The sequence below is a fragment of the Rhinichthys klamathensis genome, unplaced genomic scaffold (assembly GCF_029890125.1).
Source record: "Rhinichthys klamathensis goyatoka isolate OS25496 unplaced genomic scaffold, OSU_Roscu_1.1 h1tg000566l_1, whole genome shotgun sequence".
Classification (NCBI taxonomy): Eukaryota; Metazoa; Chordata; class Actinopteri; order Cypriniformes; family Leuciscidae; genus Rhinichthys; species Rhinichthys klamathensis.
The window spans coordinates 1,651,260-1,679,098 of NW_026607032.1; the positions used below are offsets into that span (position 1 = coordinate 1,651,260).

A 27,839-nucleotide genomic window follows, 5' to 3' on the forward strand; every position below is an offset into this window, starting at 1 on the left:
GGCATTAATGTTTGTTTCGACAGTTTCAACCTTGTGGCATTAGGATTACCAGCTTTGTTTGTTTAGTAGAGTGGGCTTTACTACATTTAAAAAAAAAAAAGACTTAAAATTATATTAGAATTAAAAAATAAAAAGAATTAAAAAAATATTTTGAATCAATGCAAAAACTTCTGCAATTAATTTGAGGGATATGAAAATTTTGGCCGATACAGATAACCGATAATTTTTTATTTGAAAGCCGATAACCGATATATTGGCCGATAAATCTAAATCCAAATTTGTATATAATTTGAGAGCCTAATTACAAAAACAAGTCTCACCATTAAAAGCCATGTCCCAACAACACAATTATAATGTTCTTATTATATTTTTATGTAACCTATAATATGACAGTCTTGCACTGCTCATATTGCACTGAAATGTATTTTCCTTTTTTGAAGTGATTCCAATCATATTTCAAGCAATTCAAAACCTCAGTGTCTTCAGCTGATGGAAATAATCCATTATTTATCAACTTCAATATATCAGCCAAATTTTCTTATTGGGCCGACAATGATAACATTAAAAATGAACATATATCAGCCGATACCGAAATGGTGGCCAATATATCGTGCATCCCTAATTTTACTTGCGGATAGTTTTAGCACTCTCCATAGTTAAAAAAAAAAACAACCTCTTTGATATCTCATTTCTTTGACCAACAACATTAAATGGTGAGCAAATTGAGAATGGAAGTCTAGTGCAACTCAGATGTTTCTCCTGAGAAAAAGCCACGAGTCTCCATGAGTTAAGAGATCTCAAAATCACAAACTGCAAAAAAAAAAAGTCTACAATAGAAAGTTGGACATTTAATTTTTTTTATGTACACATTTCACACAGACCTCCAAGACCAATTTATCAGAGCTATGTTGTTCACATTCACTTTATAGATCAAGACTATTTTATTACAAGATGCATCTGAGACAAAATTTCCCCTCTGGGAAACCACGTCAACAGTTTTTTTTTGAGCAGACGTTTACCACAGTTCAATCTCTACACTTAATTAGCAGCGAGCACATGTGTGTAAATGAGAAACCTGAGGTGAAAATGACTCAGTGGACAGATGGGCGAGCAATGATGTTTTCTGGTGGTGAAGTGTTATTTTTCACATGGGAATGGCACATTCGAACGAGTCCAAATCGAGTCCATTGTTGGTTTCAATTAGCTTTTATTCTAACTTTCTTTATATCGGTATTCTGTTGTGAATTAGCACATTTTCAAGTTGAGTATTAATTGAGGCGGCAGAATAGTCATTACAGAGATTTATGTGAACACAGCCAGCTTGGCTTTGCTCTTAAAGACTTTTGTTGTGCAACTGTTTTCCACCGTTTTGCTCTTTCTCATGAGACTTTCTCATAAGACTTACTAAACTTATCTTGCAATTTCATCTGATACATGGCTGATACACAGCATGGTTGTAGGTACAGCACAGTTATTTTGGTACTTTTATACAGCCGTTAAATAAACAAGAAGTTTCCTTAATTTTAAACACAATATGTTTATGGATCAGGATCAACCTATTACGAGGACCATAGTAATTGTTGTATAATGTAAGATTTGAAACTTAATGTTGAACCATTCTTTTTTTATCAGCTGTCTTCCCTAAAGTTTCAACACTGCAATAACAAAATCTATTCCAAAGGAGTGTGCTGGGTTACAGATTACATAGTCAATGGAAAATCGGAGAAGGCGAAAAGTGTGCACATGAGTCGGCCTGATCTGCATTAGCATCTCCGCTTTGTCGTAATCTCAGCAGATAGCAGATTTCTTGTCTGAGCAAAATGAGACGCATCCCAGAAACTAAAAAAGCCCAGTCATCATCACTTTCCTAAGGACATCAGTGTATAGGAAGAGAATAATTAGCCTGTGAGGAGGCTCAGTAGGACTAAAGTTCACCTAGTCTCTGTGTTTAATGAGCAGTGCTAATGAAATGTTCTAACAGTTAGATCTGCGACTGTAAAATTTTCCCAGAGGCAAGTGCTTTTCATGGCTATGCCTGCATTTACAAACGGCTTTGCGTTACAGGCACCCTCATTGACACAAATCTGCGTACACTTAGTCATTCTGCTCAGCATGCATATCATCTCTGTCTCCCTCTCCGGTCTTTCTGTCTTTGGCTCGCACACACCAACACAAATGAAAGCACATTCACTAGCACATAGTAAATGTTGTCTTTAACTGCACATTGCCAATGGATTAGCCTTGCCAACCCAATGATCTCATGATCATGTTTCTCAAGGAAACACTTCACTTGCTTTGACATGGCAATGTAATGGCCAATTGCATAGTAGCATTTAGTTTCATTGTTGTTGGTCTTTTTGACTAGTGGTTCTGAACTGATGGTTTGTGACACAAAAATCGTGGTAGATCTGTTCTGATAGGGCCGCAGGAAACAATGGTAAATGCAAATGAGATGCAACTAGTAACCATATAACATGCACATTAAGGATAGCAAAATAAATAGGCTTATTTTAATGTTAATAATTTAGCATTTTTGTTGGATAAATATATATTATACAGTCAAATTTGGGTCTTGAAGCAAAAACAGTTGAGAACTTTTTCACACAGGCTAATATTACAGTGTATGTGTATATTTTTCATATTTTCCATATTTCCATATATAGCATCAGGCAGTTGTTGCTTAAGGTGAAGTTAGTTTTGCATTTAGCCTGCCTTTTTAATTCAGTCCTCACAATGACAAAAGATTCCACAAGCATTTGTGAATAATGCAAACTATCTGCTTGAGGTCTTAAAGGTGAATAAGCTAATGGGTAGTTTGCATTTTTCACAGTTGCTTATAGAGTCTTTTGCCATTCCCCAGAAAGGAATGAACCTTTCTACTGGAGGCCCTCATAGTGAGGCTATGGGAGGAAAAGGATTGCCTTAAAATAGCTCACTTTTCGGTCTTTAAGAGATTCGCTGTGTTTCAGGCGAGTAGCCAGAATATTCTGTCAGGATTACAGATAGAAAACTATGGGTGTTGCCCACATTCACTCAACCTTTCAAACTAAAGCAATTGTTTTGGATAAAGCTTTATTATGATTCACAGAATTGCTTTTACACGGATCACCCATAGACATTTGATGTTTTTAGATTGTATTTCTTTGCACTGTGTGCTGTGTGTTGTGACATTATAGCTGGGAAATGGTAGAGATTCTGTTATACCTGTTTATGACGTTGATGTTGTCATCAGATTCAAAGATGCTATTTAGTGTTGTTGGTAAAGACTGTTTTCACTAACTCTGCCAACTATTGCTCAGATAATTTATCATGTACAAATAGCATATCATGTCTATTTGCACTTCATCTAAATAGTATCATTTACTATTTGCACTTTTACAATATTTACTAAGATGCTATTTGTTGTTATTTACTGTAGCGATGTAAACAGTTTAGGCCACTGCCGCCGGGTTCACTGATTATAATGGGAGCAACGTGGATCACAATGTGGCTCATTAAAGTGTTAGTTCACCCAAAAATGAAAATTATGTCATTAATGACTCACCCTCATGTCGTTCAAAGCCCGTAAGACCTCCGATCATCTTCGGAACACAGTTTAAGATATTTTAGATTTAGTCCGAGACCTTTCTGTCTGACAATACAATGCTTCTTCTACTGTGCAGTCACACCGTCACTGTCAGGAAACATACGTGATTCATCCAGTCATATTTATAATACATTACTGTTTGGAATCTCAAGCTGATTTTGAAATTATCCCAGTTATCATTCATTTGTTATGAAAATGTAATTAGGGATGCACGATATATCGGCATCAGCCGTTATATGTTCATTTTTAATGTTATCATTATCGGCCCGATAAGAAAATTTGGCTAACATATTAAAGCCTATAAATAATGGATTATTTCCTTCAGCTGAGACACTTCAGATGCATGCTGATTGGAATCAATTAAAAAGGAAAATACAGTGAAGTGCACCATGTGCAGCGCAAGTCTGTCATATAGGCTACATAAAATTATAATGATAAAATTATTATAATTGTGTGCTTGGGACATGACTTTTAATGGTGAAACTTTTGTTTTGTAATCAGGCCCTCAAATTTGGATATGGATTTAGATTTATCGGCCAATATATCGGTTATCGGCTTTCAAATATAAAGAATTATTGGGCATGTGTATCAGCCAAAATGTTCATTTCGGTGCATCCCTAAATGTAATGATATTTGAATTTCCAGAAAACATTTCAGGCTTGAGTTTCAAGCAATGATATTTACGCTACTGTTCAAAAGTTTGGGGTCAGTAATAATTTTAGTACTTTTAATGCTTTGTTCAACAAGGACACATTAAATTGATCAAAGGTGACAGTAAAGTCTTTTATAATGTTACAAAATATCTCTATTTTTAACAAAATGCTGTTCTTTTGACCTTTCTATTCATCAAACAATATTAAGCAGCACAACTGTTTTCAACATTGATAATAGGAAATGGAAATTCAAATCCCATCACAGGAATAAATGACATTTTAAAATGTATTAAAATGAATTTAAATTGTAATAATATTGCACAATATTGCTATTTACTGTATTTTTGCACATTTATTTTACAATAAATGCACCCTTGTTGAGCATAAAAATATTATAAAACTCTTTCCGATCCCAAACTTTTGAATACTGTATATTGAGATATTACTGTGTCAAAAATAACCCTCAAACCATAATATAAGATTTTGATCATGCACTCCTGGTGTATTTGTACTGTCATTATCAGACACTCACAGGTAATGGACCCTCTCACCCAATGATAGGTGGTGGTAATGCATTTACACTAATTAAACCAGTGGAGAGGAACAGCAGACTAATTTTTTTGTGTGTGTCTGTGTCTGTGAGACAGAGAGACAGAGAGAGAGTGCGCGCCTTGGCTAATGGCCAGTGTAAAGCAAAACCAGCAAACGCCATCTGTCTCACTGCATTAAGCCATTCATATGGTATTTCTCTATCTCACTCGCTCTTATTGCATGAGCATGTCCAGTTAGGAAAACAATTATGTTGGCCTTATTCTGACCACTGCTCATCTTTCTTCGACACACTATATTATCAAGATGGCTGTATCTGGCACTGGGCTCTAGAAGATTGTGCAAGCCTCTCTCAAAGATCTTTAAGTCCCTTACGTGAAACAATGTTAAAAAGATCTCTTGGTTTAGAGATTTGTTTTGTACCCGTACATTACATTTTAATTGTCATTTAGCCGAACCTTAACATTCGCTTAGGTTGAAGTTGACTCAAAGGGATAGTTCACCCAAAAATGAAAACTATTTAATTATGCGCTCATGTTGTTCCAAGCCTGTCCAACTTTCTTTATTTTCTGTGGAACACAAAATAACATTTTGAAGACGTTCAGATCCAAACAGCATTGAATTGACTCAGGATTTGTCAAAATATCTTCTTTTGTGTACCTCAAATGATGACAGAATTTTCATTTTTGGATTGGGTTTTTGTTATACTGCTTTCAGTAGTATAGATTTGGATGTCGCAGAGACCCTATTCGAGAAATATAGATATTATTGTATTTCTAAACCACTTAGGTTTTCTGCATCACTTTTAAAGTTTCCTCTTTTGCAAATTCAAAGTAAAACTGAATGTGTCCTTTAAAAAAACAGCCACACAATTTCAATTCCATCTGTCTGTTTCAGATGCAGAACAGTTTTTTTTACCACCTTCAATTGCAATAGCGTAAGATTCACTCTTTCTGTCAGGAGTTGGGACTGATTAATTGTGCAAGAGTAATCTGCTGTGCTTCTTCAATCAGTTGAGACAATGCCTCTATTCATAGATGTGAATTTAGAGATGCTAGATGACAGCGATAGGTTGTTCGAACTTATTAGTGTCATGCGTGAGTCTACAGAATGAGCTTTTGATGACAGCTCGAGTATTTCAGCTCACTCATGCTCTTAAGAATCCCAAATGAATCTCATGTGACTGACTAGCAGTAAGATACAAGTTATAACTGAAATTCCATCCAGCTTTCAGCTTTACTTCCTCTGGTGAGGGTTAAATAATGGCTAAAATCATTATTTAATCTATACCCTAATGATTTATTTACACCGTTCCCATGGTCATGGAACGCCTGCAAATATCAAATTGTGTTTTCCAGGCTTGAAAATTAAAATGTTCTTGTTTTATTCTGCTCTGTTTTTGTTTTTTCATCTGCTAGATATTAACTATGTGTAGAGTAAAACTTGCTTGAAGGCCATAATTTGGGGTTTGTGGGCTTTTTTTGGAGTTCTTTTCAGTGAGTCGGACTGATAAATGATTAATTAGCAAATCATTCTGAAATGTTTAAATTCAGGTGCATAGAATGCATTTCTGTGAAATATTAATTTGTGATAAATATTAAGCTTCTTTATATCGCCCCTGATATTTTAACAAGTATTATGTATTTACAAAGAACAGGCATGGAGCAGATGGCATTTTTGATCCATTTGTGGATTATGCCGTGCTGTGCCTTTGTGTGAGCATGTGCACATGCTTAATTGTGCGTTTTTGTTTTTAATGTGCTCGACAGATCACATGTTAAGTCCCCTACTCATTCACATTTCTGTAGAACACAAAAGAAGATATTTTGAATAATGTTGGGATCCAGGCAATTACATTGGAGCCCACTGACTTCCATTGCACGGACAAAATACACATTTCTAAAAATATCTTCTTTTATGTTCCACAGAAGAAAGTCTTACTGGTTTGGAATCACATGAGGGTGAGTAAATGATGACAGAATTTTCTTTTCTTTCTTTTTTTTTTTTTTTTGGGTGGAGTATCTCTTTAGGGAGTAGAATGTGTTTAGTATTTGAAATTGTTTTTCACAATGTCACAAGTAAAGACAAGTGACTCCTAAATGGAGCTTCCCATATCCATGTGTCAGCTTGTAATCTAGGAGATCTTTGTTTACATGAGTTTAATTTGTTTTAAAGTCTCCCTGTAGTCAATAATTGTATCCCTTAAAACTCATATTTGATCACCAAAATGACATGTTTTTCCTGTGAACAAAATATACGCGGATCCATGCATGCATATCACACCAGCTCAGAGATTCACTCAGTCAACTCGTATACAAGTAGATATATCAGAATGGTAAAGAGTTTTATGTATCGCTCTCTACAACGTCGGACACATGATAATAAAGCTAATTAATATGATTAGCCTTTTGCTTGACTACATTATCAAACATCTAATAATGTTACACAAACCATGTTCCCGTTCTTCATCTCAGAGTCAGACAGCTGCCTTCTACAAATCAGTATCCTTAGAAATGCTTCGACCAACTTAGAATGTCTGTGGCATATAGTTTATCATAAGATTGTAATATAAATCCTATACATAATTAACCTGCTATGTTGCTAAATGTACCCGATTTTTTTCATATGAACGGGAAAATACTGGGATAACCTGGCTTCTCTTGAGACTTCCCTGCTAGTTTGCTGTTAATGATATGCTAAAGCCCGTCTTTATGTTGATGTGATTGGTTACAAGGTAGTTTGTGACGTGAGAAACACCAGCGATTTCAAACCACGTTTTTGAGACTGTCTTGTTTTCACTGCAGTTTTAAGGAGAAAATACTATACAATGGTGTTGACTTATGAATTTGCACATGGCTTGTCTTAAAGCATATTAAAAGCACCACATAATGTTGACATATAAACAACATTAAAAACTTGATTTTCACCAAAGGGGGTCTTTAAGACACGATTGTGATTGTTGCATTCAGGCTGATCTCTCAACCAACCAAAAAGTTAGGTGAAAACTACTTGTTTATCTTATCAAAGCTGTATAGTTTTGGTTTGGTTGCTGCAGGTGTTCTTCTCTTGGCACAGCTTTGGAAAATACTAGTTTTCTGAACTTAGCAACAGAAAGCGAAAGCTAGTAGAGAAAGAAAAAGAACCTCTAGAAAAGGAGAGCTTTCAGTAGGTTCACACCATGGCTTCCCACATCTTTAGCGTCACAATACAGGGCATTCATGAGTCGTGAGTGTGGTGACTAACACTGTTTTGTGTGGACATCACATCATGACTTGTGCTCTTTGTTGTTTACTTTCCTCTTTTTGTCCTTCTCTCTACTTCTCTTTTTACTAGGTCATCTGATGTCGTCTGCTACATGTTACCCCTTTCTTTGTTTATGATCCCTCCAACTCCATCAGCATTGATCGTTTTTCGCATTAACCCCTCATTCAAAGCTAGAGCTCTCATCTCGGTTAATGCTGCAGACTTCAATCCTACAAGCCTGCTGTGACAGATCCTCACTTCAAAAGTGTCACTCATGTTCAAACCCAGTGGTGCACTTGTCCTGATGTGGCTTTTAAAAGGTTCAGGTTTATGTAATAAAGTGATGCATTAGGCACCACTGGCCTGTATTTGGGCTTCTGAATCCTGGTGTGTAGAACAATACCATCCTGCAGATCACAAACAGCAACATAATTACGCAAGAGTGCAACTGTAGACCTGCCTTAAACTCCTTTGGTTCCTGCCTTATTTCATCCTCCTACTTTAGAAAAACACCTACTTTGTTCTGTTTACCCGAAAGCAGCGATATTCATCACTTACTGCTGATTTTGCCTACTCTTTTATTTCAAATGTGAGTGCAAGATAAAAGGTTGAGCGCTTTGGGAGAGGGACGCCCTGAGGCAGGAGTTGAAAATACGACGCATCTGTCAGCACTCTTTCTTTGGTAAAAGTTGCACAATACAGCTTAAGCTGGTAGAGGATGCAATGAAAGCTTGATGAGTTTGACACTTTACCCGTAGGATTACCACGTTGAATAGTTCCTTTGAGTGACTGCCAAGTGTGTGAATCTCAGGAATGGTCCAACTGATAGCATGCTCTTCTCAGAGCGTCTAGGTACCTGACGATCAGCAGTGATTGTGATTCATTCCTTTTTGACAATTTGTTATTCCCAATAACTTTAAGGGAAATGTTTAACCAGTAATTTTTAAACCAGGATAAACAAGACCCTTGTGTTGGTCAGACTCACTGGAGTATCTCAGTCCAAAGATTACCTGTTCAATATAGTATAACAGTAGCTTAGAAAGTTATCCTGCTTTTGTGGAAGAAAAATACTACGCCCCTCTTTTCTGACTGGCTATCCGTACTCACTTCTACGTTACACCTGGAAACAATTAGATACACCATTTCTGGGAATTCTGAAAAGTTCAACAAAATGTGGGTACCAGTTTTTACTTTATCTAGCCACAAGGACTAATGATTTATTTATTATTAATTTCAGATTTGTAACATTTACTTTTTGTAATTATTGTAATTATACTTTGTTGGAGAGGTTGGCCTTGTATATCGTCATCCTCCCCTTTAGTTTAATTTTTAATTTTTTTGCATATTGCACAGATTTTTATTGAAGGGTCTTTCTGTCTATTATTGTCTGTTTTTAATGTTTGAAAAACCAGTAAATTATATATATATATATAAAATTAAAAAAGACCCTTGTTCCATTTTTTTTTTTGCTGTTCATTCATATAAACCCTGGGTTACCAATTAATCCTTGTAAGATTTTCAAAAAGGTTTCACACTGCACTAGAGCTGCACAATTCTGGATAAATTGAGAATCGTGATTTTTCGTTTAAAATCTCCCATGATTCTGAATAGACAATTGAACAAAATAACATGTAATTTACTAGAGGTTCTGACAAATTTTTAATTGCTGCAGTCTATTTAAAATATTTAATTAATGTATATTAATTATTTTAAAAAATCTGTTTGAATTAAAGATGACTCAATCCTGAAGACTTCTTTTTTCATTACTGGATGAATCAGCGTTTTTAAACAAACCTCTTGAACGATTCAATGACAATTTTTTTAAAATAGCTTCTTCTTTTTTTATAAATATAACAATAATACCAACGAACGTCAGACAAGACACAAAGGAAAAACACATACACACAAAAAAGGGAGATATCATAGGCTACAATATAAAAGTTAGAAAATTTACTGAAAATCAACAGTTAGATCATCAACAAATGAGATCTAAAATCAACAGTTAGAAAATCCAAATCAATTGATTGAAAATCAATCATGTGTCAATTTTTTAAATAGAATTCAAAAAGGTTTTTCTAGATTTTATAAAAATTCACCTCTGCCCCTCATTGAATATGTGATCTCTAGCACATCAATGTCTTGTTTCCATTTTAATGCAATGCACTTATCTTTTAGCTCTTATCAACAACATTTCAGCAAGCTTAATAGCTTGAACTATGTGGGAGGTTAGAGTCGGTAAAATTATCTTATAAACACACCTCTGGATCCACTGGATAATCAATTCCATGAATATGTGATATTATATCACATACTTGCACCCAAAACACCTTAATTTTAGGACACAACTTTAGAATGCAAAAAGGTTCCTTCTGGACAAGTGCGTTTTTAACAGCCAGCCTTCACCAACTACTGGTGTAATGATGCAATTGATGCAATCTTTATTTGTAGTGTCACGTTACTTTCAAAAGGTAGATTTGCTACCGTAGACATCAGTGTTTATATCCTAACTGTAAACTTTTATCCCATTACTAATGTGATAATTTGAATTATTGTAATAATGATACTGTGTGGTTGAAAAGACTTTTTTTTTTTAAGTCTGTTAAGCTGTGTCATACCCATAGACCTTAGTCAGGGTAGTGCCATTTTTCTTTTTTGACAGGAATGAAAACGAGGCTGTGAGGGACAGAATGAAGTGCATTCAATGGATTGTACTGTTGTTTAACAACATTCCGACTGTTCAGCTGATGAAAGGTCTTTCTGAAAAATTACTTTCAGTATACACATTTTTTTAAAAGTTGAGTTGTGAAAAGTTTAAAAATCTGACCTTTATACATTGCGTGCTATTGGTTAAATTCAATATGGCAGCTAACCTGACTAAGATCTATACATGGCAACTGCTCTCTCTGTGTCAGCGGCAGTGCGAACGCAGATTTGAATGTTTCGCAGTGATCAAACTTATCAAAGGTTTAGATAGCTGAATCGTTGTGGTTTAGGAATAAGATCGTGTAGGTTTTTGAATTGAGATTGTGATCGTGCAGCTCTACATTGCACATTGGTAAACTGTTAGTAATTGTGTTGTTTATTAATTAATTGGGCGATTAATTAATCGACAGCTCTTTCTTGAGTCAATTTGATTTGTATATTTCAGTTATAATGTGTCTAGCTTGCATATAAAAGTAGTTCTCTGTCAGTCAATTTTAGGATTCTTTGATGAATAGAACATTTATAATAACGTGATATTTCATAATGCATATTTTATAATTTCTATAATATTTTATAATTTAACATTTCTATTTATAAATGTATAATAGAAATGTTGTAAAAAAAAAGTTTTAAATAGTTCTGTACATCTTAAAAATTTGTCATGCGTTTTTACTATGGGGCAGTTGAATGCTTGATTCTGATTGGTTGACGGACATTCTAAGGTGTGCAATTATTTTCAGGAAAACGCACGGCTAAAGTGGTTCCAGACAGGTCTTGATCGCACAACAGTTCCATTAAATAATAAAATATATGCTATGCTAATGCAATGGTTCTTAGACTATCTATTTAGGCCATTTCTAAATGTTTCTGTCAGCTCATAAATTGATAGCATCAAACACGCTGCAGGTCAAAGTGCCTTGTTTTCCATTTAAATAGAGGACATTTCTGCTCATCTTAGGCAACTCCTCAATTCTTGGAAAGCTTTACCACAAAAATGCAGAACAGCAGGTCTGTATGTCTTTCATGTCGTGTCATGCAATGTGTTCATCTCCGCCCCTAGACCCCTGAGTAGGTGGTCCCCTCAGGCTGTTTGGTGGTCTTGAGTGACACTGGCACTTTAGCTAACAAGGATTGCTTGTTTTCACATCTGGATCATCTGGAATGGGTCTCTCTCCAGCTAAGAGTGTTACACAAACCATTTTGTTCCAAAATTACAGTACAGACATGATTGTCTCCTAACCTGGTTAAAACCAGACCATTCTCAGTTGTAACTGAGTTATGGTCTGGCAAAGCGTCATAGACAAATCATTTCCAGAGGGGCGTCACCAACGGACGTCGCGGATAGACCTAAAACCAATCAGAGCGATGAAGGAAATGACGTATACAGAGCGGCGGAGAAACATCTTCCGTGTGTTGTTCTTTGCTCGGCTTTTAACAAAAAGGAAACGTTCAAATCGCTTAAAACAGACGCGATAGCTGATTCGAACGAGTGATGTTCGACGGTGGCATCCATCTTTGTAATGTAGGCTACAAAATCTGCTTCAAAATCCCAGCGCTGTCGTCATCGTGTAAAGCCCGCCCCAACGTTTCTGATTGGTGCCTCGATTTCGACGGATTGGAAATGGGTTTGAATGAGCTCTTTGCCAGACTAACTTTCAGAGCAAATCTAAATTTGCCGGATGTTGTCTGGGTTTTCCCAGGCTAATTGTCTCCTGTATGTCAGTTAAAATCAGTGCTCTATGGGATGGCTACCTTTTTGATGGAGAAAGGTGACCTGACGCCACAGAGTGAGGCTCTCCTTTGTACCCAGACAAAACGTTAAGTCCTGTCTATGGGGCCCAGTATGCATCTGGGGTTAGTGTGCTGAATTGAAGCACCATTTTTTATGATAATTGTATATCTGAAAAGCTGTACCTGGATATAAAGCTCCGATTCATTCAGGTATGCATGCAAGCCATTCACATTTTCTCTCTGTTAATCCTCAGATGTTTAATAGGATGTAGAAGAGAAAATTGAGCATTCAGGGTCAGGTTTCCAGAGATGAAAGTGGTTCCACAGAACAACTTATTAGATTTCTTACATAATTTATGCAAGAAGAGGTAATACAGCTGGAAATGTATCTGTGACAGATGCAGGTTAGGGGATGAAAGGGCAGGAAATGAAGATCGTAATGTTTTTGTTTTTATTGGAAAAGCTTTTATGTGGGTTCATGTCAGGAAGGATTTTAAAAGCACTGGGTGTGAGATTTATATCAGCTTTTTTGGGGGGCACAGTGTTTCCTGATATTTGGTAAAGTTTCCAAAAACAGATTCTCAAAACATTCTTTATAAACTTCAGACAAGACAGACCCCAAACCCAGAACTTAACACCACAACTACATTTTGACAGTGGTTTTACTGGTTTATATTATTTGTGGGTATAGTTTGACGCATTCCACTAGATTTTTTTGTCTGTGCTGCAAGTTCTTGATTGGCTATAAAAAGAACTGGCTTATAAGTTATTCGTTCAGTAATCGAATTACACTGGTCACAATGTATGTTGTTGATTCACTTAAAAAAAACTGCTTTATAAGAATCATTCATTCTAGAATCTGATTACACTGGTCACACTGTGTTTTGACTCATGAGTCTTTTGTTCAGTTGGAGTACACTAATCACAAAGTTTGATATTGATTAATCTAAAAGAATCTGTGCATAAAAGTAATTTGTTTGGCAATTGGATTACATTAGAAGTTTATTTTTATTTTTTTATAAACAACCAACTCAAGAATCATTTGTCCAGGAATCGGATTAAACTGGTCATAGTGTATGTTTTTGAGTCACTTAAAAGAATCTGTTCATTAGAGTCATTCGTTTGGGAATCGGTTTACACTGATTTCACTGTATGTTTTTGATTAACTTAAAAGAATCGACTCATAAGAGCCATGTGTTCGGGAATCAGACTTTGTTTGGTCACTTGAGGGCTGCGTCCGAAAGCTTAGGCAGCTGACTTGTTGCCTCGCTGGCCTATCAGTCAATGACTTTGCAGGCAGTGTTTGCGCACGAAGGTACCTCACGAAACTGATTTCGGACAGCGTTCTGGGGTAGCGTAATGGTTTAATGATCTACAGCAAAATAGAGCGAGCTTTGGAGAAAACTAAGTGAATATTTAATGACTAAAATAGTCATTTCTTGCTAGAAATGACACAAGTGAAAAACGTTGATCAAATATTATGTACATTTACATTACACACAAACTGACGACCAGCCGCAACTTTCAGACGCCATCTTTATTTTTCTAGCTCAACTGTCACAGAATGGAAGCACAGGATTCTGGAAAGTCAAAGGCAGCGAGGGATACATTTATGCTGCCTTCAAAAATCGATCAGATGGAGGTATCTCAGAAGACAGGAAGTGAAACTAACATTGCATTCGGACGTGCCTTGATGCCTTCCGATCTTGGAATGCATCCTCTGAAGGCAGCATTTATCAGTTCTCGGACGCAGCCAATGTTTCACACTAGATTCAGTAGTGGCGTTGTGCCGCAGAACTGGACGTCGTTCCATTCCCTTTTTTTTTGGAACTGGTTCTGTATAAAATTGGACTTAAAAAAAAGGTCCTAAATGAAATAGTTTTAGAACATTGCAATAGTTTTAGGGCATGCTAAAGTAGACCTCATGTCAACAACCCATATGCATACTGCATTTTAAACATTGATTTAAAATGCGCCATGGCTAATAGACCATAATTTGATAAATCCTAGTAACATTATATATACGTCACTGGAGCACGCTGAGGTACAATACTTATCCAGGGTCAGCCGCCTTTGATTGCCCATAATTTGTAGTCGCCAGCTGGGTAGAAGGAACTTGAAAGTTTTTTTTATTTGTTTTCAAAGACATTCCTTGTCTGTTTGTGCAGTATCTAGGGAATTAATTAACTCCAAATGTATTTGGACATGTTTTTGGTGTCCTTGTGTTCTCTGCCTTACATAACCCAACTTTTCTGTGCTCTGCCATTATCAGTAAAAGTTCTGTTTTTACTGTTGCCCTGAGGTTGTCTTTTTAATGGTCACTATTTAACCTCTGAGCCTGGAACACAATGGTGACTGGCGAGTGACAGTCAATGCAGTCAATGCAAGTGGCTCAGTGGTTCATGTAGGTTGTCTACAAACCGGAAGGTTGGTGGTTCAATCCCCGGTTCCACCTGACCAAGTGTCGAGGTGTCCATGAGCAAGACACCTAACCCCAGCTGCTCCCAGCGAGCTGGATGGCACCTTGCATGGCTGACACCGCCGTCGGTGTATGAATGAGTGAGTGAATGGGTGAATGTGAGGCAATATGTAAAGCGCTTTGGTGGCCATTGGGTCTGTGAAAGCGCTATATAAATGGAGTTTACCATTTTTACCAATTACATTGTCTGAGCTTGAATTGCTACTTGATACTATTTAGCGTAGTACATTCCATTATAATGACTCTCTAACATGTACAGATTATTCTACTCCTATTTTGTTTTTCCTGAATGCCCTGACAAATGAAAAAGCTATTTGTTGAAACCTACCAAACGGTATTATCAATTTGTAGTCATGTTTTTAAATCTGAGATAGTTAAATCCAAACCAAGGCCTTTTAGAGGGCAGCTGTATCTCAGCGTGACTGGATGGATCATGTTGTGTCTGTCTCCAAAACACATAACTTGTGTTCAATGATCAGCAGGAGGGGAGCAAATTCAGGCTATAAATATAGAAAATCAAAATATGAAAACCCTGGACCGTTTGTTTTCCTTTAGACAGTTGTGATAATAAAAGGTTTGGTTCTGTCCAAAAAAGGTGGAGACTTGAGGTGTTTGAGGAGCAAACAGCAGTGTGCCCTCTTCTGTTTTGTGAGCTTCATTTACAGCATTACAAAGACCAAAACGGACAAGAATTTACAGGCCATTCAAAGTCTGTGTTTTCATTCTCGACCATCACAGCCCAAACCACAACTTGCACCATGGGAGAGTTGTGGAGCAGGGGGGTGGAGAAGGGGGTGTTCTTTCACAGAAATACTAATTTCCTGTACTTACAATACCTAGAAGGTGATACTAAAATATCACATTTGCAAACATTGTAGAAAGTTGTGCAATATGAAGTAAATATTGCAGATATCACTGGCTAAATGGTACTTTGTATGAACTTGGCAGCACTAAAACTCTCTTTCCACTCTTTTCTCTCTCTCTGGTTTAGGTCAGTCAGGGAAATGTCCCAGGCATTGAGAGTGCGTACTTGGCCATGGACACTGAAGAGGGGGTGGAGGTGGTGTGGAATGAAGTGCAGTTTTCAGACAAGAAGGTTTTCAAGTCCTTTGAGGTAGGACCATGCTTGTTTTCCAACATCAGTATTCTGGGAGGGATACTTGGCATGCTACACCACAAACATCTGTGAAATGTTACTGTATTGGAGCGTCATCATTCTGGAATGGTGGTACAGTGACAGACAAAATGCTTGAAATGTAAAACCAAGTGTGTATGTACTTTGTGTTATGCAGGAGCGGATACGAGAGATGTTTGAGAACCTTATGCAGGTGGAGCATCCGAACATCGTAAAATTTCACAAGTACTGGCTGGACATGAGAGAGAGCAGAGCGAGGGTGAGTCTCAAAACACACCTGATAAAAACAAACGCTTCTGTGAACTTTGCCCTGAATTCAGACATTCACGTCTTCTTTCTTTTCGTGCCGCACAGGTGATTTTTATCACTGAATATATGTCATCTGGAAGTCTCAAGCAGTTTTTGAAGAAGACAAAGAAAAACCACAAAACTATGAATGTGAAGGTGAGACGTTTCATCGAACATTGAAAGTGAAAACCCTTCATGCAGAAAAGCTGGAGGACTACACCACCTTCTGGCAGAAATATGACAAACACTTAACACACTGGTACTTTCTGTGTGTCTCAGGCATGGAAGCGTTGGTGCACGCAGATACTTTCTGCACTTAGGTAGGACATTGAGAATTCAATATTATCTCTGAAAATCATCTGTAAATTTGCTGTGAAAGCTGAAGTGTGTAGGTAAACTAAAAATATTTTCCCAGCTTAATAAATAGAGACAGTTTTATGTTGTTTGATTTGTACAAAAGTGTAAACACGGTGGCTCTGTGGCTATCAAAACATTGCTTGTTTGTTTGAGCATCTTGAACATTCTAGCATAGCAACACTGACTCAACCAATGGTGGCAGTTTGGGGGCGGGGCTGTCTGTTTGATTGGCCAATGGCAGATGAGGGGAGTGTTTGAGGGAAAAGTTTCATGGCGCTCGAAGTTACACACTTCAGCTTTTAAACCAGTACAATTTTGATTCTCTTATAAATAATAATTTGTCTCTATATAATTTTATTAGAAATAAAGAAAAACTTTTTTTTTTTTAAATTATAAATGTTTGTTTTGGGCTTTTTTTCTTCAATTTTCAATTTTTTGCCACTTTTATATAAAATTTACATTTATTTATATTTACAATAAAATTATAATGAGAGAAATAGTTTGATGTGTAAAAGGTTCATTTGAATGGAAAAATTAATTTATTATTTTTTAAACACTTTTTTTTTTAGTGTGGGTAATTTGTGGGTACTGAAGTTTTATCCTTTCGTTCTTTAGTTACTTACATTCATGTGACCCGCCCATTATCCACGGTAACCTGACCTGTGACACCATCTTTATTCAGCACAACGGCCTCATAAAGATCGGCTCAGGTTTGACAGTAGTCTTTTACCTTTTATTTAAAGGGTTAGTTCACCCAAAAATGACAATTCTGTCATCTACTCACCCTCGTGTCGTTCCAAACCCGTAAGACATTTATTCTTCTTCGTAATACAAATGAAGATTTTTTTTTTTCTTTTTGATGAAATCTGCGAGCTTTCCGTACTCTCCATTGACAGCTACGCAACTACCACTTTGATGCTTCAAAAAGTTTATAAAGGGACCGTAGAACTAATCGTAGAAAGAATTGAGCGGTTTAGTCCAAATTTTTTGAAGAGACGCGATCGCTTTATATGATGAACAGATTTAATTTAGGCTTACGGGTTTAGAACGACATGATTAATGACATAGTTTTCATTTTTGGGTGAACTATCCCTTTGAGCTCAAAATTATTTGACTTTTGATCATCTCTAACATAGATGTTTATGTCTCTTCTTTCTTTCAGTTTGGCACAGGCTGTTTGTAAATGGTGAGTCCACTGTGAGCTCCATATGCCATGTGCACAGGAATGTGGTTATCTCATCAGAAAGAAAACACAGGCCATACTTAGACTGTTTCTTTCCTTCCTTCCTTAAACAATGCTTTGCGTATATTGGCCCAAAATCCTGGCAGTTGTGTAACGCACTGTAACTTTTCTTGTCAGCTTTGACAATCTGAGACATAAAGAAAGAAAATAAGACCCACATCCCCCTTCAGAGTATTTATTTTGGACTCTAGCCCATGTGCTAGACATTTTATCTATTTATGTTTACTGGCTAAAATTCTTCCATCCATATAATGTTATAAATAGAGTTTAATTTTAATGTTGTGTCTCCGTTTCCCTTAGTATTTGCTGAGGCGATTCATGGGAATGTGCATCAACATCGAGATGAAATGCGGAACCAGCATTTTTTTGCTCCAGAGTATGGAAGTAAGTATCTGATGCCTTTAGCATTTTTACACCTTTTGCAATCTGGAAATGTTTCATTTAAACCTAGAAAATAATTTTTTTTTTTTGTTCAACAAAGAAAAGTTGTTTTGCTTATAATTTGTAATAAAGAATTTTACATTAATATATTTCTTCTTCTCCAGTTGCTGAAGATGACTATGCCATCGATATATTTTCATTTGGTATCTGTGCCTTGGAGGTCTGAAAATTAAAATAATAAATATATAAATAATACTATTTAATCAACACTGATTTATGACCTTTAATGTTGTATTCCACATTCTCCTTTAGATGGCAGTATTGGAAATCCAGGCCAATGGAGACTCTGCAGTTTTGAAAGAGGCCGTTGATCATGCTGGACAGTCACTTGAGGACCCTCTCATGAGAGTAAAAGACTTTAAGCCCATGTTTATAACTAAAACAGCTCTGCTTAATTCTTTTTGTTTAATTGAATGCCTTTATCTCTTCACACTGACAGGAATTTATCCAGTCGTGTGTACGCACAGAAGCCAAGTCGAGACCCACGGCTCATGACCTGCTGTTCCACAGAGTGTTATTTGAGGTCCACTCCTTAAAACTGCTTGCTGCGCATTGCTTTATCAATAACCAGTGTAAGTGGAACATGTAAAAAACACTGTTGTTCATGCCTTCCTGAAACCATACTGTAATAATGCTTTAATTTTGATCTCAGAAATAACAGAAACGTTATGAATGGCCCAATCATCCAACAGGGAATTGTTGTTCCATTCCTCTGTGGTTTAAGTCTTAAACTTTTTTTTATTTCTACCAGATCTCCTTCCTGAGAATTGTGTAGAAGAGAAGACCAAATCTTTTGACCCTAATGGTATCATGGCAGAGATTAATCATCGTGACCGACCTGGAGTCCATCTAAAGTGAGTTTCTCAAACAAAATGTGAAGTGTCTGGTTCTCCTCTGTGATTGTTTCCCAAGTTTAGACATTTTTTTTTCCCTTTTTTTGTTTTCAAGGTATTCTCACGTATCACCCCTGGAACTGGACAAATTTCTTGAGGATGTAAAGTGAGTCATAGAGAAGATCAGCTGATCCTTGATTTAGACTGTGTTTGTTTCCATGCTTGTGGATTTGAAACCTTTCCTCTTCTGCATGAACAGAAATGGCATATATCCCCTGATGAACTTTGCTTCCCAGCGGCCACATCCTATCCCCCGCGCTCTTTCTTTGTCGCAGGAACAGATGGAGACTGTGAAGACCCCAACCCCAGAACCACAGGAGACTGAAACCAGAAAGGTTAGAAGAAGGTTTATGTTAGAAGCAGTGTTGGGAGTAACTAACCACAAGTAGTGATGCTATGCCTCATATGAAGCTTTAGGAAGTCTGAATATGTTAGTGAATCAGTTCCTTTGTGTTAAAAAAAAAAAAAAAAAAAAACACTAAACAGATTTACAGTTCATTTGAAATGCTGTGTTGTATTTTTTGAAGCAAAATATTAGCCAACAAATGTTTGGGTGACTTATGGGAAGTGTGTCCAGTTATGACACTGATGATGAGCAAGGGTCAATTTGAAAAAGCTGACATTTGTTTAAACATTTCCCAGAAATGGTGATCAATGCATCTCATCCATGTACAAACAGTATTTTAGTTACTTTCTATTAGTTATTAGTAATACTGTCCTCTTAAAATACCTGGTGTGTTTGGCTTTTTTTCATACAGGTTGTACAGATCCAATGTAATCTGGAATCAAATGAGGAAGGCACAAGGAGTCATGTGAGTTAAAAAAACATTTTGCCTTGTAGTTTTACTTGGGTTCTGTAAATATTGTGCATAATCTATCCTTTCTTTCTCTGTAGCTCTCTCTCTTTTTAAAGATGGATGACAGACTTCACCGTCAGCTTAGCTGTGATGTTTTGCCATGTAAGTAATTATCACATTCAAATGTGTTCTTGGTGCATTTTTTTCTTTTCTAAAATAGTTTAGGCAAGTAATTATTGTGCAATTTAAAAATTGTATAAATAGAAGTATTTAAGTTAATAAATTAAAGAATAAATGAAAATGAGTGTGTGTGTGTATATATATATTATATATTTTATTTATTCTTTTAAAATATCCCCTTTTTCATATCTATTTTTTATTATATATATATATATATATATATGTTTTGTTTTGCTTGTTTGTTTTTCCACAGCTGACAGTCCCAAAGATTTGGCTAGTGAGTTGGTTCACCATGCTTTCATCAGTGAGGTAAGCATGAGTTCTTCTAACCATCAGGCTTTATTATTTACCTTAGGCTGGAATACGCTAGACTACTTTTTGTTCAAATTTTTTCCCCGATTTGCAGTCGATATAAGTTGACAATAGTTTTGGGCAGTTGGAGTTGACAAATTTCACAGAAAATCACATAGTGTATGATGGGCACAGACTCAATCTTTTTAGCTTCAGATTATGATTCCATCCAGTTGGCAGATATCAAAACATGTTTGATATTGTGAGCTGATTTTAGAACTCATATCGTAGTGTATGACGATTAGCTACCGAAAACCGAAGCTGTCATCTGTCTACCAGTAATAATAAAATAAAATACAATACTAACACAATAACAATACAAAATTAACAGAACAAATTAGCCTCAATATTTGACTCATCAGCACAGATAAAGCTGCCCCACTCACCTCTAAGTCTCATTGTATTTTGTACAGTCCATACTGACTGCATCTACCCACCTAAGAATGATCTAAACAATCAGGCGGTTGGGATTTGTTATATTTCCTCTACATGAGTGTATTGTATAATAAGTAGGTAAAAGTTGGATGCATTATATATCCAACTTTAAATATTTCACCAGTATGGTTTACATTTTGTGACGATATAAACAAGCAGATTTGCGATATATTGCTTTACGTAATTGTACTGTATGTGAGTCAATTTGGATATACTAATTGTATGTTGGAGTTTGAAATGGAATTTGGAAGTTTGGAATTTGTGATGTGGTGATATAGAGGATTATGAAGCCTTTAAGGTTTTGTTTTAATTTATAACATATTGGTGTAGTGACAAGCCTAATTACTATTTGAAGATGTGCATCACTGCCATGGTAAAAAAAGAAGATGAATATAAATGAAAAGGTTCAAATTTGGAACATATCACCCACCCAGGGGCGGCGCCAGATAATTTTTAACGCAGGTGCTGAGGGGGTGCTAGATCATTGACAGGGGGAGCTGCGCAATTAGCCTATATATATATATATATATATATATATATATATATATATATATATATATTAGGGGTGGAACGGTACACAGAAGTCACGGTTCGGTTCATACCTCGGTTCAGACATCACGGTTCGGTACGATTTCGGTACAATGGAGTGAAAAGCAAAGCAAAAATGCAGAAGGCATTTTTATAAATGTCTTAAACCTTGTATTTTTTTAAATAAGTTTTATTAATAAAGGCATAGAACCTGTTTATTTGTAGTGCACTGACAGTAGTTTTATATAATAAGTTTATTAATTAACTTATTAAAAAGACGAAAAGACCTTGAGATATGTTTGGTAATTGTACCTGAATGAATTTAAAATTAATTTGCTATTTCAGATCAAGATATTTGTTTTCCTTCATTTTAATTAACTAACTTTATTCTCATCTGAATTATAAATAATTGATTTCCGTATAAAATAATACTACCATAAAAACTTTTGTTAACAGTTGTAGGTTACAGTTTGACAAGAGTTTAGAGTGTGACAAAAGCACAATGTTGTGTTTTATTTCCAGTGTACACAAATATAAGTAAACAATTTGCAGTTTTAATGATGTCCTGTATGAAAAAAATGACGGAGTATGTTTTTACGTTTCCACTGTTCGATCGCCCGTGCCTCTCTCTCTCACACACACACACACACACACACACACACACACACACACACACTGTTCATCGCGCGATTCGCGCCCGCGCCTCTCTCTCTCTCTCGCACGCGCGCGCACACAAACACACACACACTGTTCATCGCGCGATTCGCGCCCGCGCCTCTCTCTCGCGCGCGCGCGCACACACACACACACACACTGTTCATCGCGCGATTCGCGCCCGCGCCTCTCTCTCTCTCGCACGCGCGCGCACACACACACACACTGTTCGATCGCGCCTCTCTCTCTCTCGCACACACACACACACTGTTCATCGCGCCTCTCTCTCTCTCTCTCTCTCTCTCTCTCGCGCGCACACAGACACACACACTCCTGCATTGCAATCTTGATCGCAGCCTGTTCATTGCTGCGTTAACAGTCACACCAAAAGCGAATAGAGCGAAATTTATCGCTATTTAAGAGTTTTTTTTTTTTTTTTGTACCGTGTATTCTACGTGCAAATTCGTGCACCGAACCGTGACGCCCGTACCGTTTCGGTTCAATACGAATACATGTACCGTTCCACCCCTAATATATATATATACACACACACACACACACACTATTATTTAAATGAGCAAAATTTATGATGAGATGTGCTCCAGTTCACGTGCAATGCAATCGCGCCCGCGCCCGCGCCTCCTTATCTTTATCATATTGTCTGCTATATTTGCTTCTTATATCAATTGGTTGATGAAAAATTGATTAAAATTAAGATACAATTTATACAAAACGAAATTCACTTTAAAAAGGCTTTCTACAAAACAAAACCTAATTTATACTTAACATAAAACAAAAAAATAACAATCCTTTTCCTTTAAATCCTCGCTTGTCTGGCTTATGCTACTCATAAGCAATGTCCGAACTTGGTATTTTGAGCACTTCTTGCATTGTTTTTGTCTTTTCACGATGACTCACTTGGTTTAGTCCTCAGTTGAGTTGCTTTGGATAAAAGCGTCTGCTAAAATAAATGACTAAATGTAAATGTGTAAATGTAAATTTAGTGGTAAAAAAAAATCATGTCTGACCCATCATATCTTCCGATATATCGCGCATCTTACTCATGCTGTTCAATTTTCATAATCAGCATAGATGTAAAAAAACAAACAAACAAACATTATAATATTTTAACAAAAATGAAATTAAATGCGCTTATTTAATGGCTACAACACACATATAGTGGGCCTGACTCTCTAAATATTGAAAGTTAACCTTAACAATGCTGAAATGCAGTTAATTAATAGTAAATGTTAACTGATTTAATTAAGTGTTACCAATTTTTTATACACCGATTCAAAGGTCTTGCTGTGTACTTTAATAACCAAACAATACTAAATACACCACAGGTCTCGTGAGTTCAGTGTTGGACATGTCAGTTGTTTTAACTATCTATTAAAGTGAATGGTTAAAATGAGTCATTCGTTTGCGTATGGGACGTGTCATTAGTGGACGTCTACTGCACGCTTGTGTGATTATCTCGGCAGTTTGGACATCGCAAGATTTGCGTCAATACAGAAAACATATCACTGGATAGGTTTTTTCGTTTATTGAAATGTGGTTTAGGTCAGCTGAACGGGCGGAACGCTTTTTAGAGATCAGCTAGGCAACGTGGTTTTTTTTAGCACAATTCACACACCGCGGTAATTCAGGAGAACAAATCTCCAAATGCTCCACGTGAAACTGCGGTCTTCCGACCTTTTACTATCGTGTCAATTGATTTTGATTAATATGCGCGAGAAGTGTTTGAAGACGTGAGAGTGCGCGCGGCCGGGGGTCTCTCTCTCTGCTCGTGATGCGCCCTGTCAAGCGCAGCAGTCATTCTATTCTACATCACTCAACGATCAAAAAAGGCTTTGGCGGGACAAAAATTTGCCGTTATTATGTCGAAATACCGAGATATTATTTTGAAATAACGACTTAATATCTCGAAATAACATATATTTGAATATAATTTATTCCAGATATTATTTTGGGGGGTGCTATCGGGGTGCTTTGGTCTTTCTTGGGGGTGCTGAAGCACCTGCTAGCCCCTCCCTAGCGCCGCCCATGCACCCACCCCTTAGCAGTTTATCTGAGGAATTAATTTAAAGTCGTGGCATAATACTTATACGTTACATTTTTTAGTCCCCTAGTGTGCAATTCAAAGTCATCTGTGGCAAGGAATGAAAAACATAGCTCATGTAGTTTTGTTTTATGTGTGAATGTGATTGTCTGGTTTTTGTGTCCTGCAGGAAGACTGCGAAAAGTTGGCATGTTTTCTTGAGGATGCATTATGTAAGCACTGGTCAGGGACGTCCACCTCCCCTACTGCCATGGCTGTGATGTACTAAGCCCAGCTGGTCCTAAAATAGACAGACAGTGCTTGAAGACTGGGCCAGAGCTTGAGAAAAAGAGAGAGCAAAAGATCCAGACTGACTAGAGGGAAATAAGACCAAAATGCAACATTACACAATGAAGGTCATGACAAGATGGCTTGAGAATAAGCGATGGGCCTGGGGAGAAAGCTCGTCACACAGCATGATACCTGCACAAACTCCAAAGAGCTCGAACTGTTTACTTAAATCTTGAAGTTTAAATTACTGATGTCATTTTACCATGACGAAGAAATACATTTCCATTACTTGCAGAGATTCTGCCTTCAGTGCCAGCATTTTGGGTTGTGAAATTTTTTTTTTTAAAGACGAATTAACGGATTTTTAAAAACATCTCTCCAAGTCATCGTGTCTATGGCATTATCCATCCACATCTAGCAAAGGAAAAAGTTTCACACAAACTGATGATTTTAGGTTGACAGAGCTTTGGGAACCTGAGGGAGGAGGCTAAGTGTCTAAGAAATGTTTGCTGCTTCCCATCAGGCAGTATGATTGGAGTACGTTTGTTCTAGACTTAAATGTATTATTTATTATTTTAAACAAGTAATACACGGTCTTGGTATACATGTTTAAAAGGAAAATGTATCAAAATGTTTAATTCTACATTTCTATATTGTCTTATTCTGTATGCTTTAACAGGCTGACTTTGAGCAAACGAATGTACGGTACAATGACAAGTGCTCTTGTTATAATTATATTTCTTTTTCAACATTTTTTTCAGACCCTCAACTTCATTTCTTGCTCTTAATATGTGGAGTGATTTATACATACAGAGTTTAGAATGTCTCTGTTCTGAATTGCTTCCGTGACACTATGGTGATCTCAATAGCTTTACTCATGCAGACGGTAATGAACTTTGCAAATATTTGTAAACCGTGGCAATAATGCTATCCTAGAATGGTATACTACCGTTTTAAAGTTTGGGGTCAGTGAGATTTTTATGTTATGAAAGAAATTAATACTTTTATTCCACAAGGATGCATTAAACTGATCAAAAATGACAGTAAAGACTTGCATTGTTACATATGAAATAAATGCTGTTCTTTTGAACTTTCTATTCAAGAATCCTGAAAAAGAAATTCACAGTTTACACACAAATATCAAGAAGCACAACTGTTTTCAACAATATAATAATAAGAAATGTTACTTGAGCACCAAATAAGAAATCTTGAGCATTCAGCTTTGCCATCACAGGAATAAATGATGTTTTAAAATATATAACAATAATATTTCACAATATTACTGTTTTTACTTTATCTTTGATCAAATAAATGCAGCCTAAGTGAAGTTCGATCTGATATTTCCTCATTTTTAATCAATAAAGCAGAAGAGCACTTCATCCAGATGACTTTTACCAAGAAAAAAAACTGAGTAGAACTCCAAATCCATTTACTTTTATTCATTTAGCAGACGCTTTTAAACAAAGCGACTGATACAAACTCAAACAATAAATCCTAAAAGCATTTTGAGCAGCTAATAATAGGTTCACTAACACAGGGGTCCTGTTCATTAATAACAGTGTTATCATGGGATTTTTATTTGCCTTCTTAATGTGAATATGAGCTGATCTTAGATCAGCTGACTGCTCAGAGGTGTTTAACATTTATCTGTTTCTTTGTCTCATACTGATTAATGCATTATGATAACATACAATAAACTGACCATTGACTGAAACAAAGGTTTGCTTTAATAAATCCCTCCTTTGGGTATGAAGGGCTGTTATTATATTAGGCATTTACATATTACCACAGTATGTGTATATTTTATGTCATGTAAAATGAATGATACACTACTTTCTATGTATTCTACATGCAAATGAGAACTTGAACCATGTCAAAGCCAAATATGTACTGGGTGCTGTGATGGCAAGAATGGGTACTACATTGCAAATACAACTTGTCCTGTATTTGACTGACACTTGCATATTCTGTGAAAACAACATCTATGTTGCCATGCTGTCCAGAGCAATAGTATCTATTTTAGGGATGCTTTCAGTACTGTGCTCTCCAATGGCTTTGACTTCCCAATATCCCTTAACGATATATATGCATGTCAGGAAAAGAATGCTTTGACAGCATTTGTCATTTTTGTTATATTGGCATGGATGTATTGCAGCTTTAGAAAACCATTGCAAGAGATTTCTAATCTCCATTTATTCTTGCAAATTCAAATGATTCAGAACATCAGTCAGAAAAAAACAGTCACCATCTTCCCAGTGTTATTATAAGACTCAAATGTCTTGCAATGTGATTCATTTGTATGTATATACGAGAGATATATGAATGTACAGTGAGCAGCTTTTAAAATGTACTCTTCCTAATTCCTGGTCTCCTTTCTCATCTGAATCAAATGCATTAACCAGACTTCTGTTTTGGGCAATTTTATTTTATTTTTTTGTGATGAAGTTGTATACTGTGACATGAAATACTATAACATTAAAATATATTATTAATACTTTAATATGACTGAATTTATTCATGTTTATACATAGAAAAGGTCTAATATATAATGAATGTATATTAACTGAAACATTTAATGGTGCTCTGAGGACAAGGGGATTTTCAGGTCAGGTACAGTCAAAACAAACAAGCCTTTTTTCAAGATTAACACATTTCAATTAATAGTAAAATTCCATAATTTGAATAATCCTTACATATTGTTCATATTATGAATTAAGAATTTTAAATGAGTTAAAAAATAGAGCTTAATAAAACATTTTGAATAAATCTTCTTGAATAAATTTAAACATTTTCATTTTTAAAATGTATGAATATGAATCACATACACTAAATGGTCCATTCCCTTTTATACAAAATGTTTTATTAAGCTCTAGTTCTTTACTAATTTAAAATTCCTAATTCTTAATATGAATAATATGGGGGGGGGGGGGGGTTGTGTAGGGGCAAGTCAAGTCACGTGTTTTAACAGTTTTACATTTATACAATTAGTTAATTACAGAATGTTTTTTATGCATTTTTGATGTTTAGGCCTAATGAATTTTGTTTTTTTCATAATTTATTTTACTGTTGCCGTGCTGAAAATCATATAATAGGCTGCTTAATGCCAGACAATATATTTATTAATAATAATTGTTCAGAGTGTGTGTTAATTTTTTTTTTCTTGGTGATGGAAATATTTAATAGTTTTGTTGTTATTGGTTTTGTTCATTTTTGTTTTGTAGGCCTACGTGTCCAGACAAAAATTACTTTTATAAAACAGGT

The 27,839-nt window shown here is 36.1% G+C and overlaps 1 protein-coding gene across 2 annotated transcripts in view; it reads left to right on the forward strand.

Annotated features, from left to right (window-relative positions):
* Positions 1–27,078, forward strand: part of nrbp2a (nuclear receptor binding protein 2a) — a 31,476-nt gene extending 4,398 nt beyond the window's left edge. Inside the window, exons 2-19 of one of the 2 annotated variants that reach the window (XM_056239514.1) lie at positions 6,717–6,749; positions 15,936–16,058; positions 16,237–16,338; positions 16,434–16,523; positions 16,647–16,687; positions 17,340–17,434; positions 17,887–17,910; positions 18,268–18,351; positions 18,513–18,568; positions 18,661–18,756; positions 18,848–18,980; positions 19,160–19,262; positions 19,357–19,407; positions 19,501–19,636; positions 20,060–20,113; positions 20,197–20,260; positions 20,532–20,587; positions 24,478–27,078. In XM_056239514.1, coding sequence (XP_056095489.1) covers positions 6,717–6,749; positions 15,936–16,058; positions 16,237–16,338; positions 16,434–16,523; positions 16,647–16,687; positions 17,340–17,434; positions 17,887–17,910; positions 18,268–18,351; positions 18,513–18,568; positions 18,661–18,756; positions 18,848–18,980; positions 19,160–19,262; positions 19,357–19,407; positions 19,501–19,636; positions 20,060–20,113; positions 20,197–20,260; positions 20,532–20,587; positions 24,478–24,576 — 1,440 coding nt within the window. In that variant the 3' untranslated portion in view covers positions 24,577–27,078. The remainder of the gene's footprint in view (positions 1–6,716; positions 6,750–15,935; positions 16,059–16,236; positions 16,339–16,433; positions 16,524–16,646; positions 16,688–17,339; positions 17,435–17,886; positions 17,911–18,267; positions 18,352–18,512; positions 18,569–18,660; positions 18,757–18,847; positions 18,981–19,159; positions 19,263–19,356; positions 19,408–19,500; positions 19,637–20,059; positions 20,114–20,196; positions 20,261–20,531; positions 20,588–24,477) is intronic. The other variant, XM_056239515.1, reaches the window with a different exon arrangement.
* The last annotated feature ends 761 nt before the right edge of the window (positions 27,079–27,839 follow it).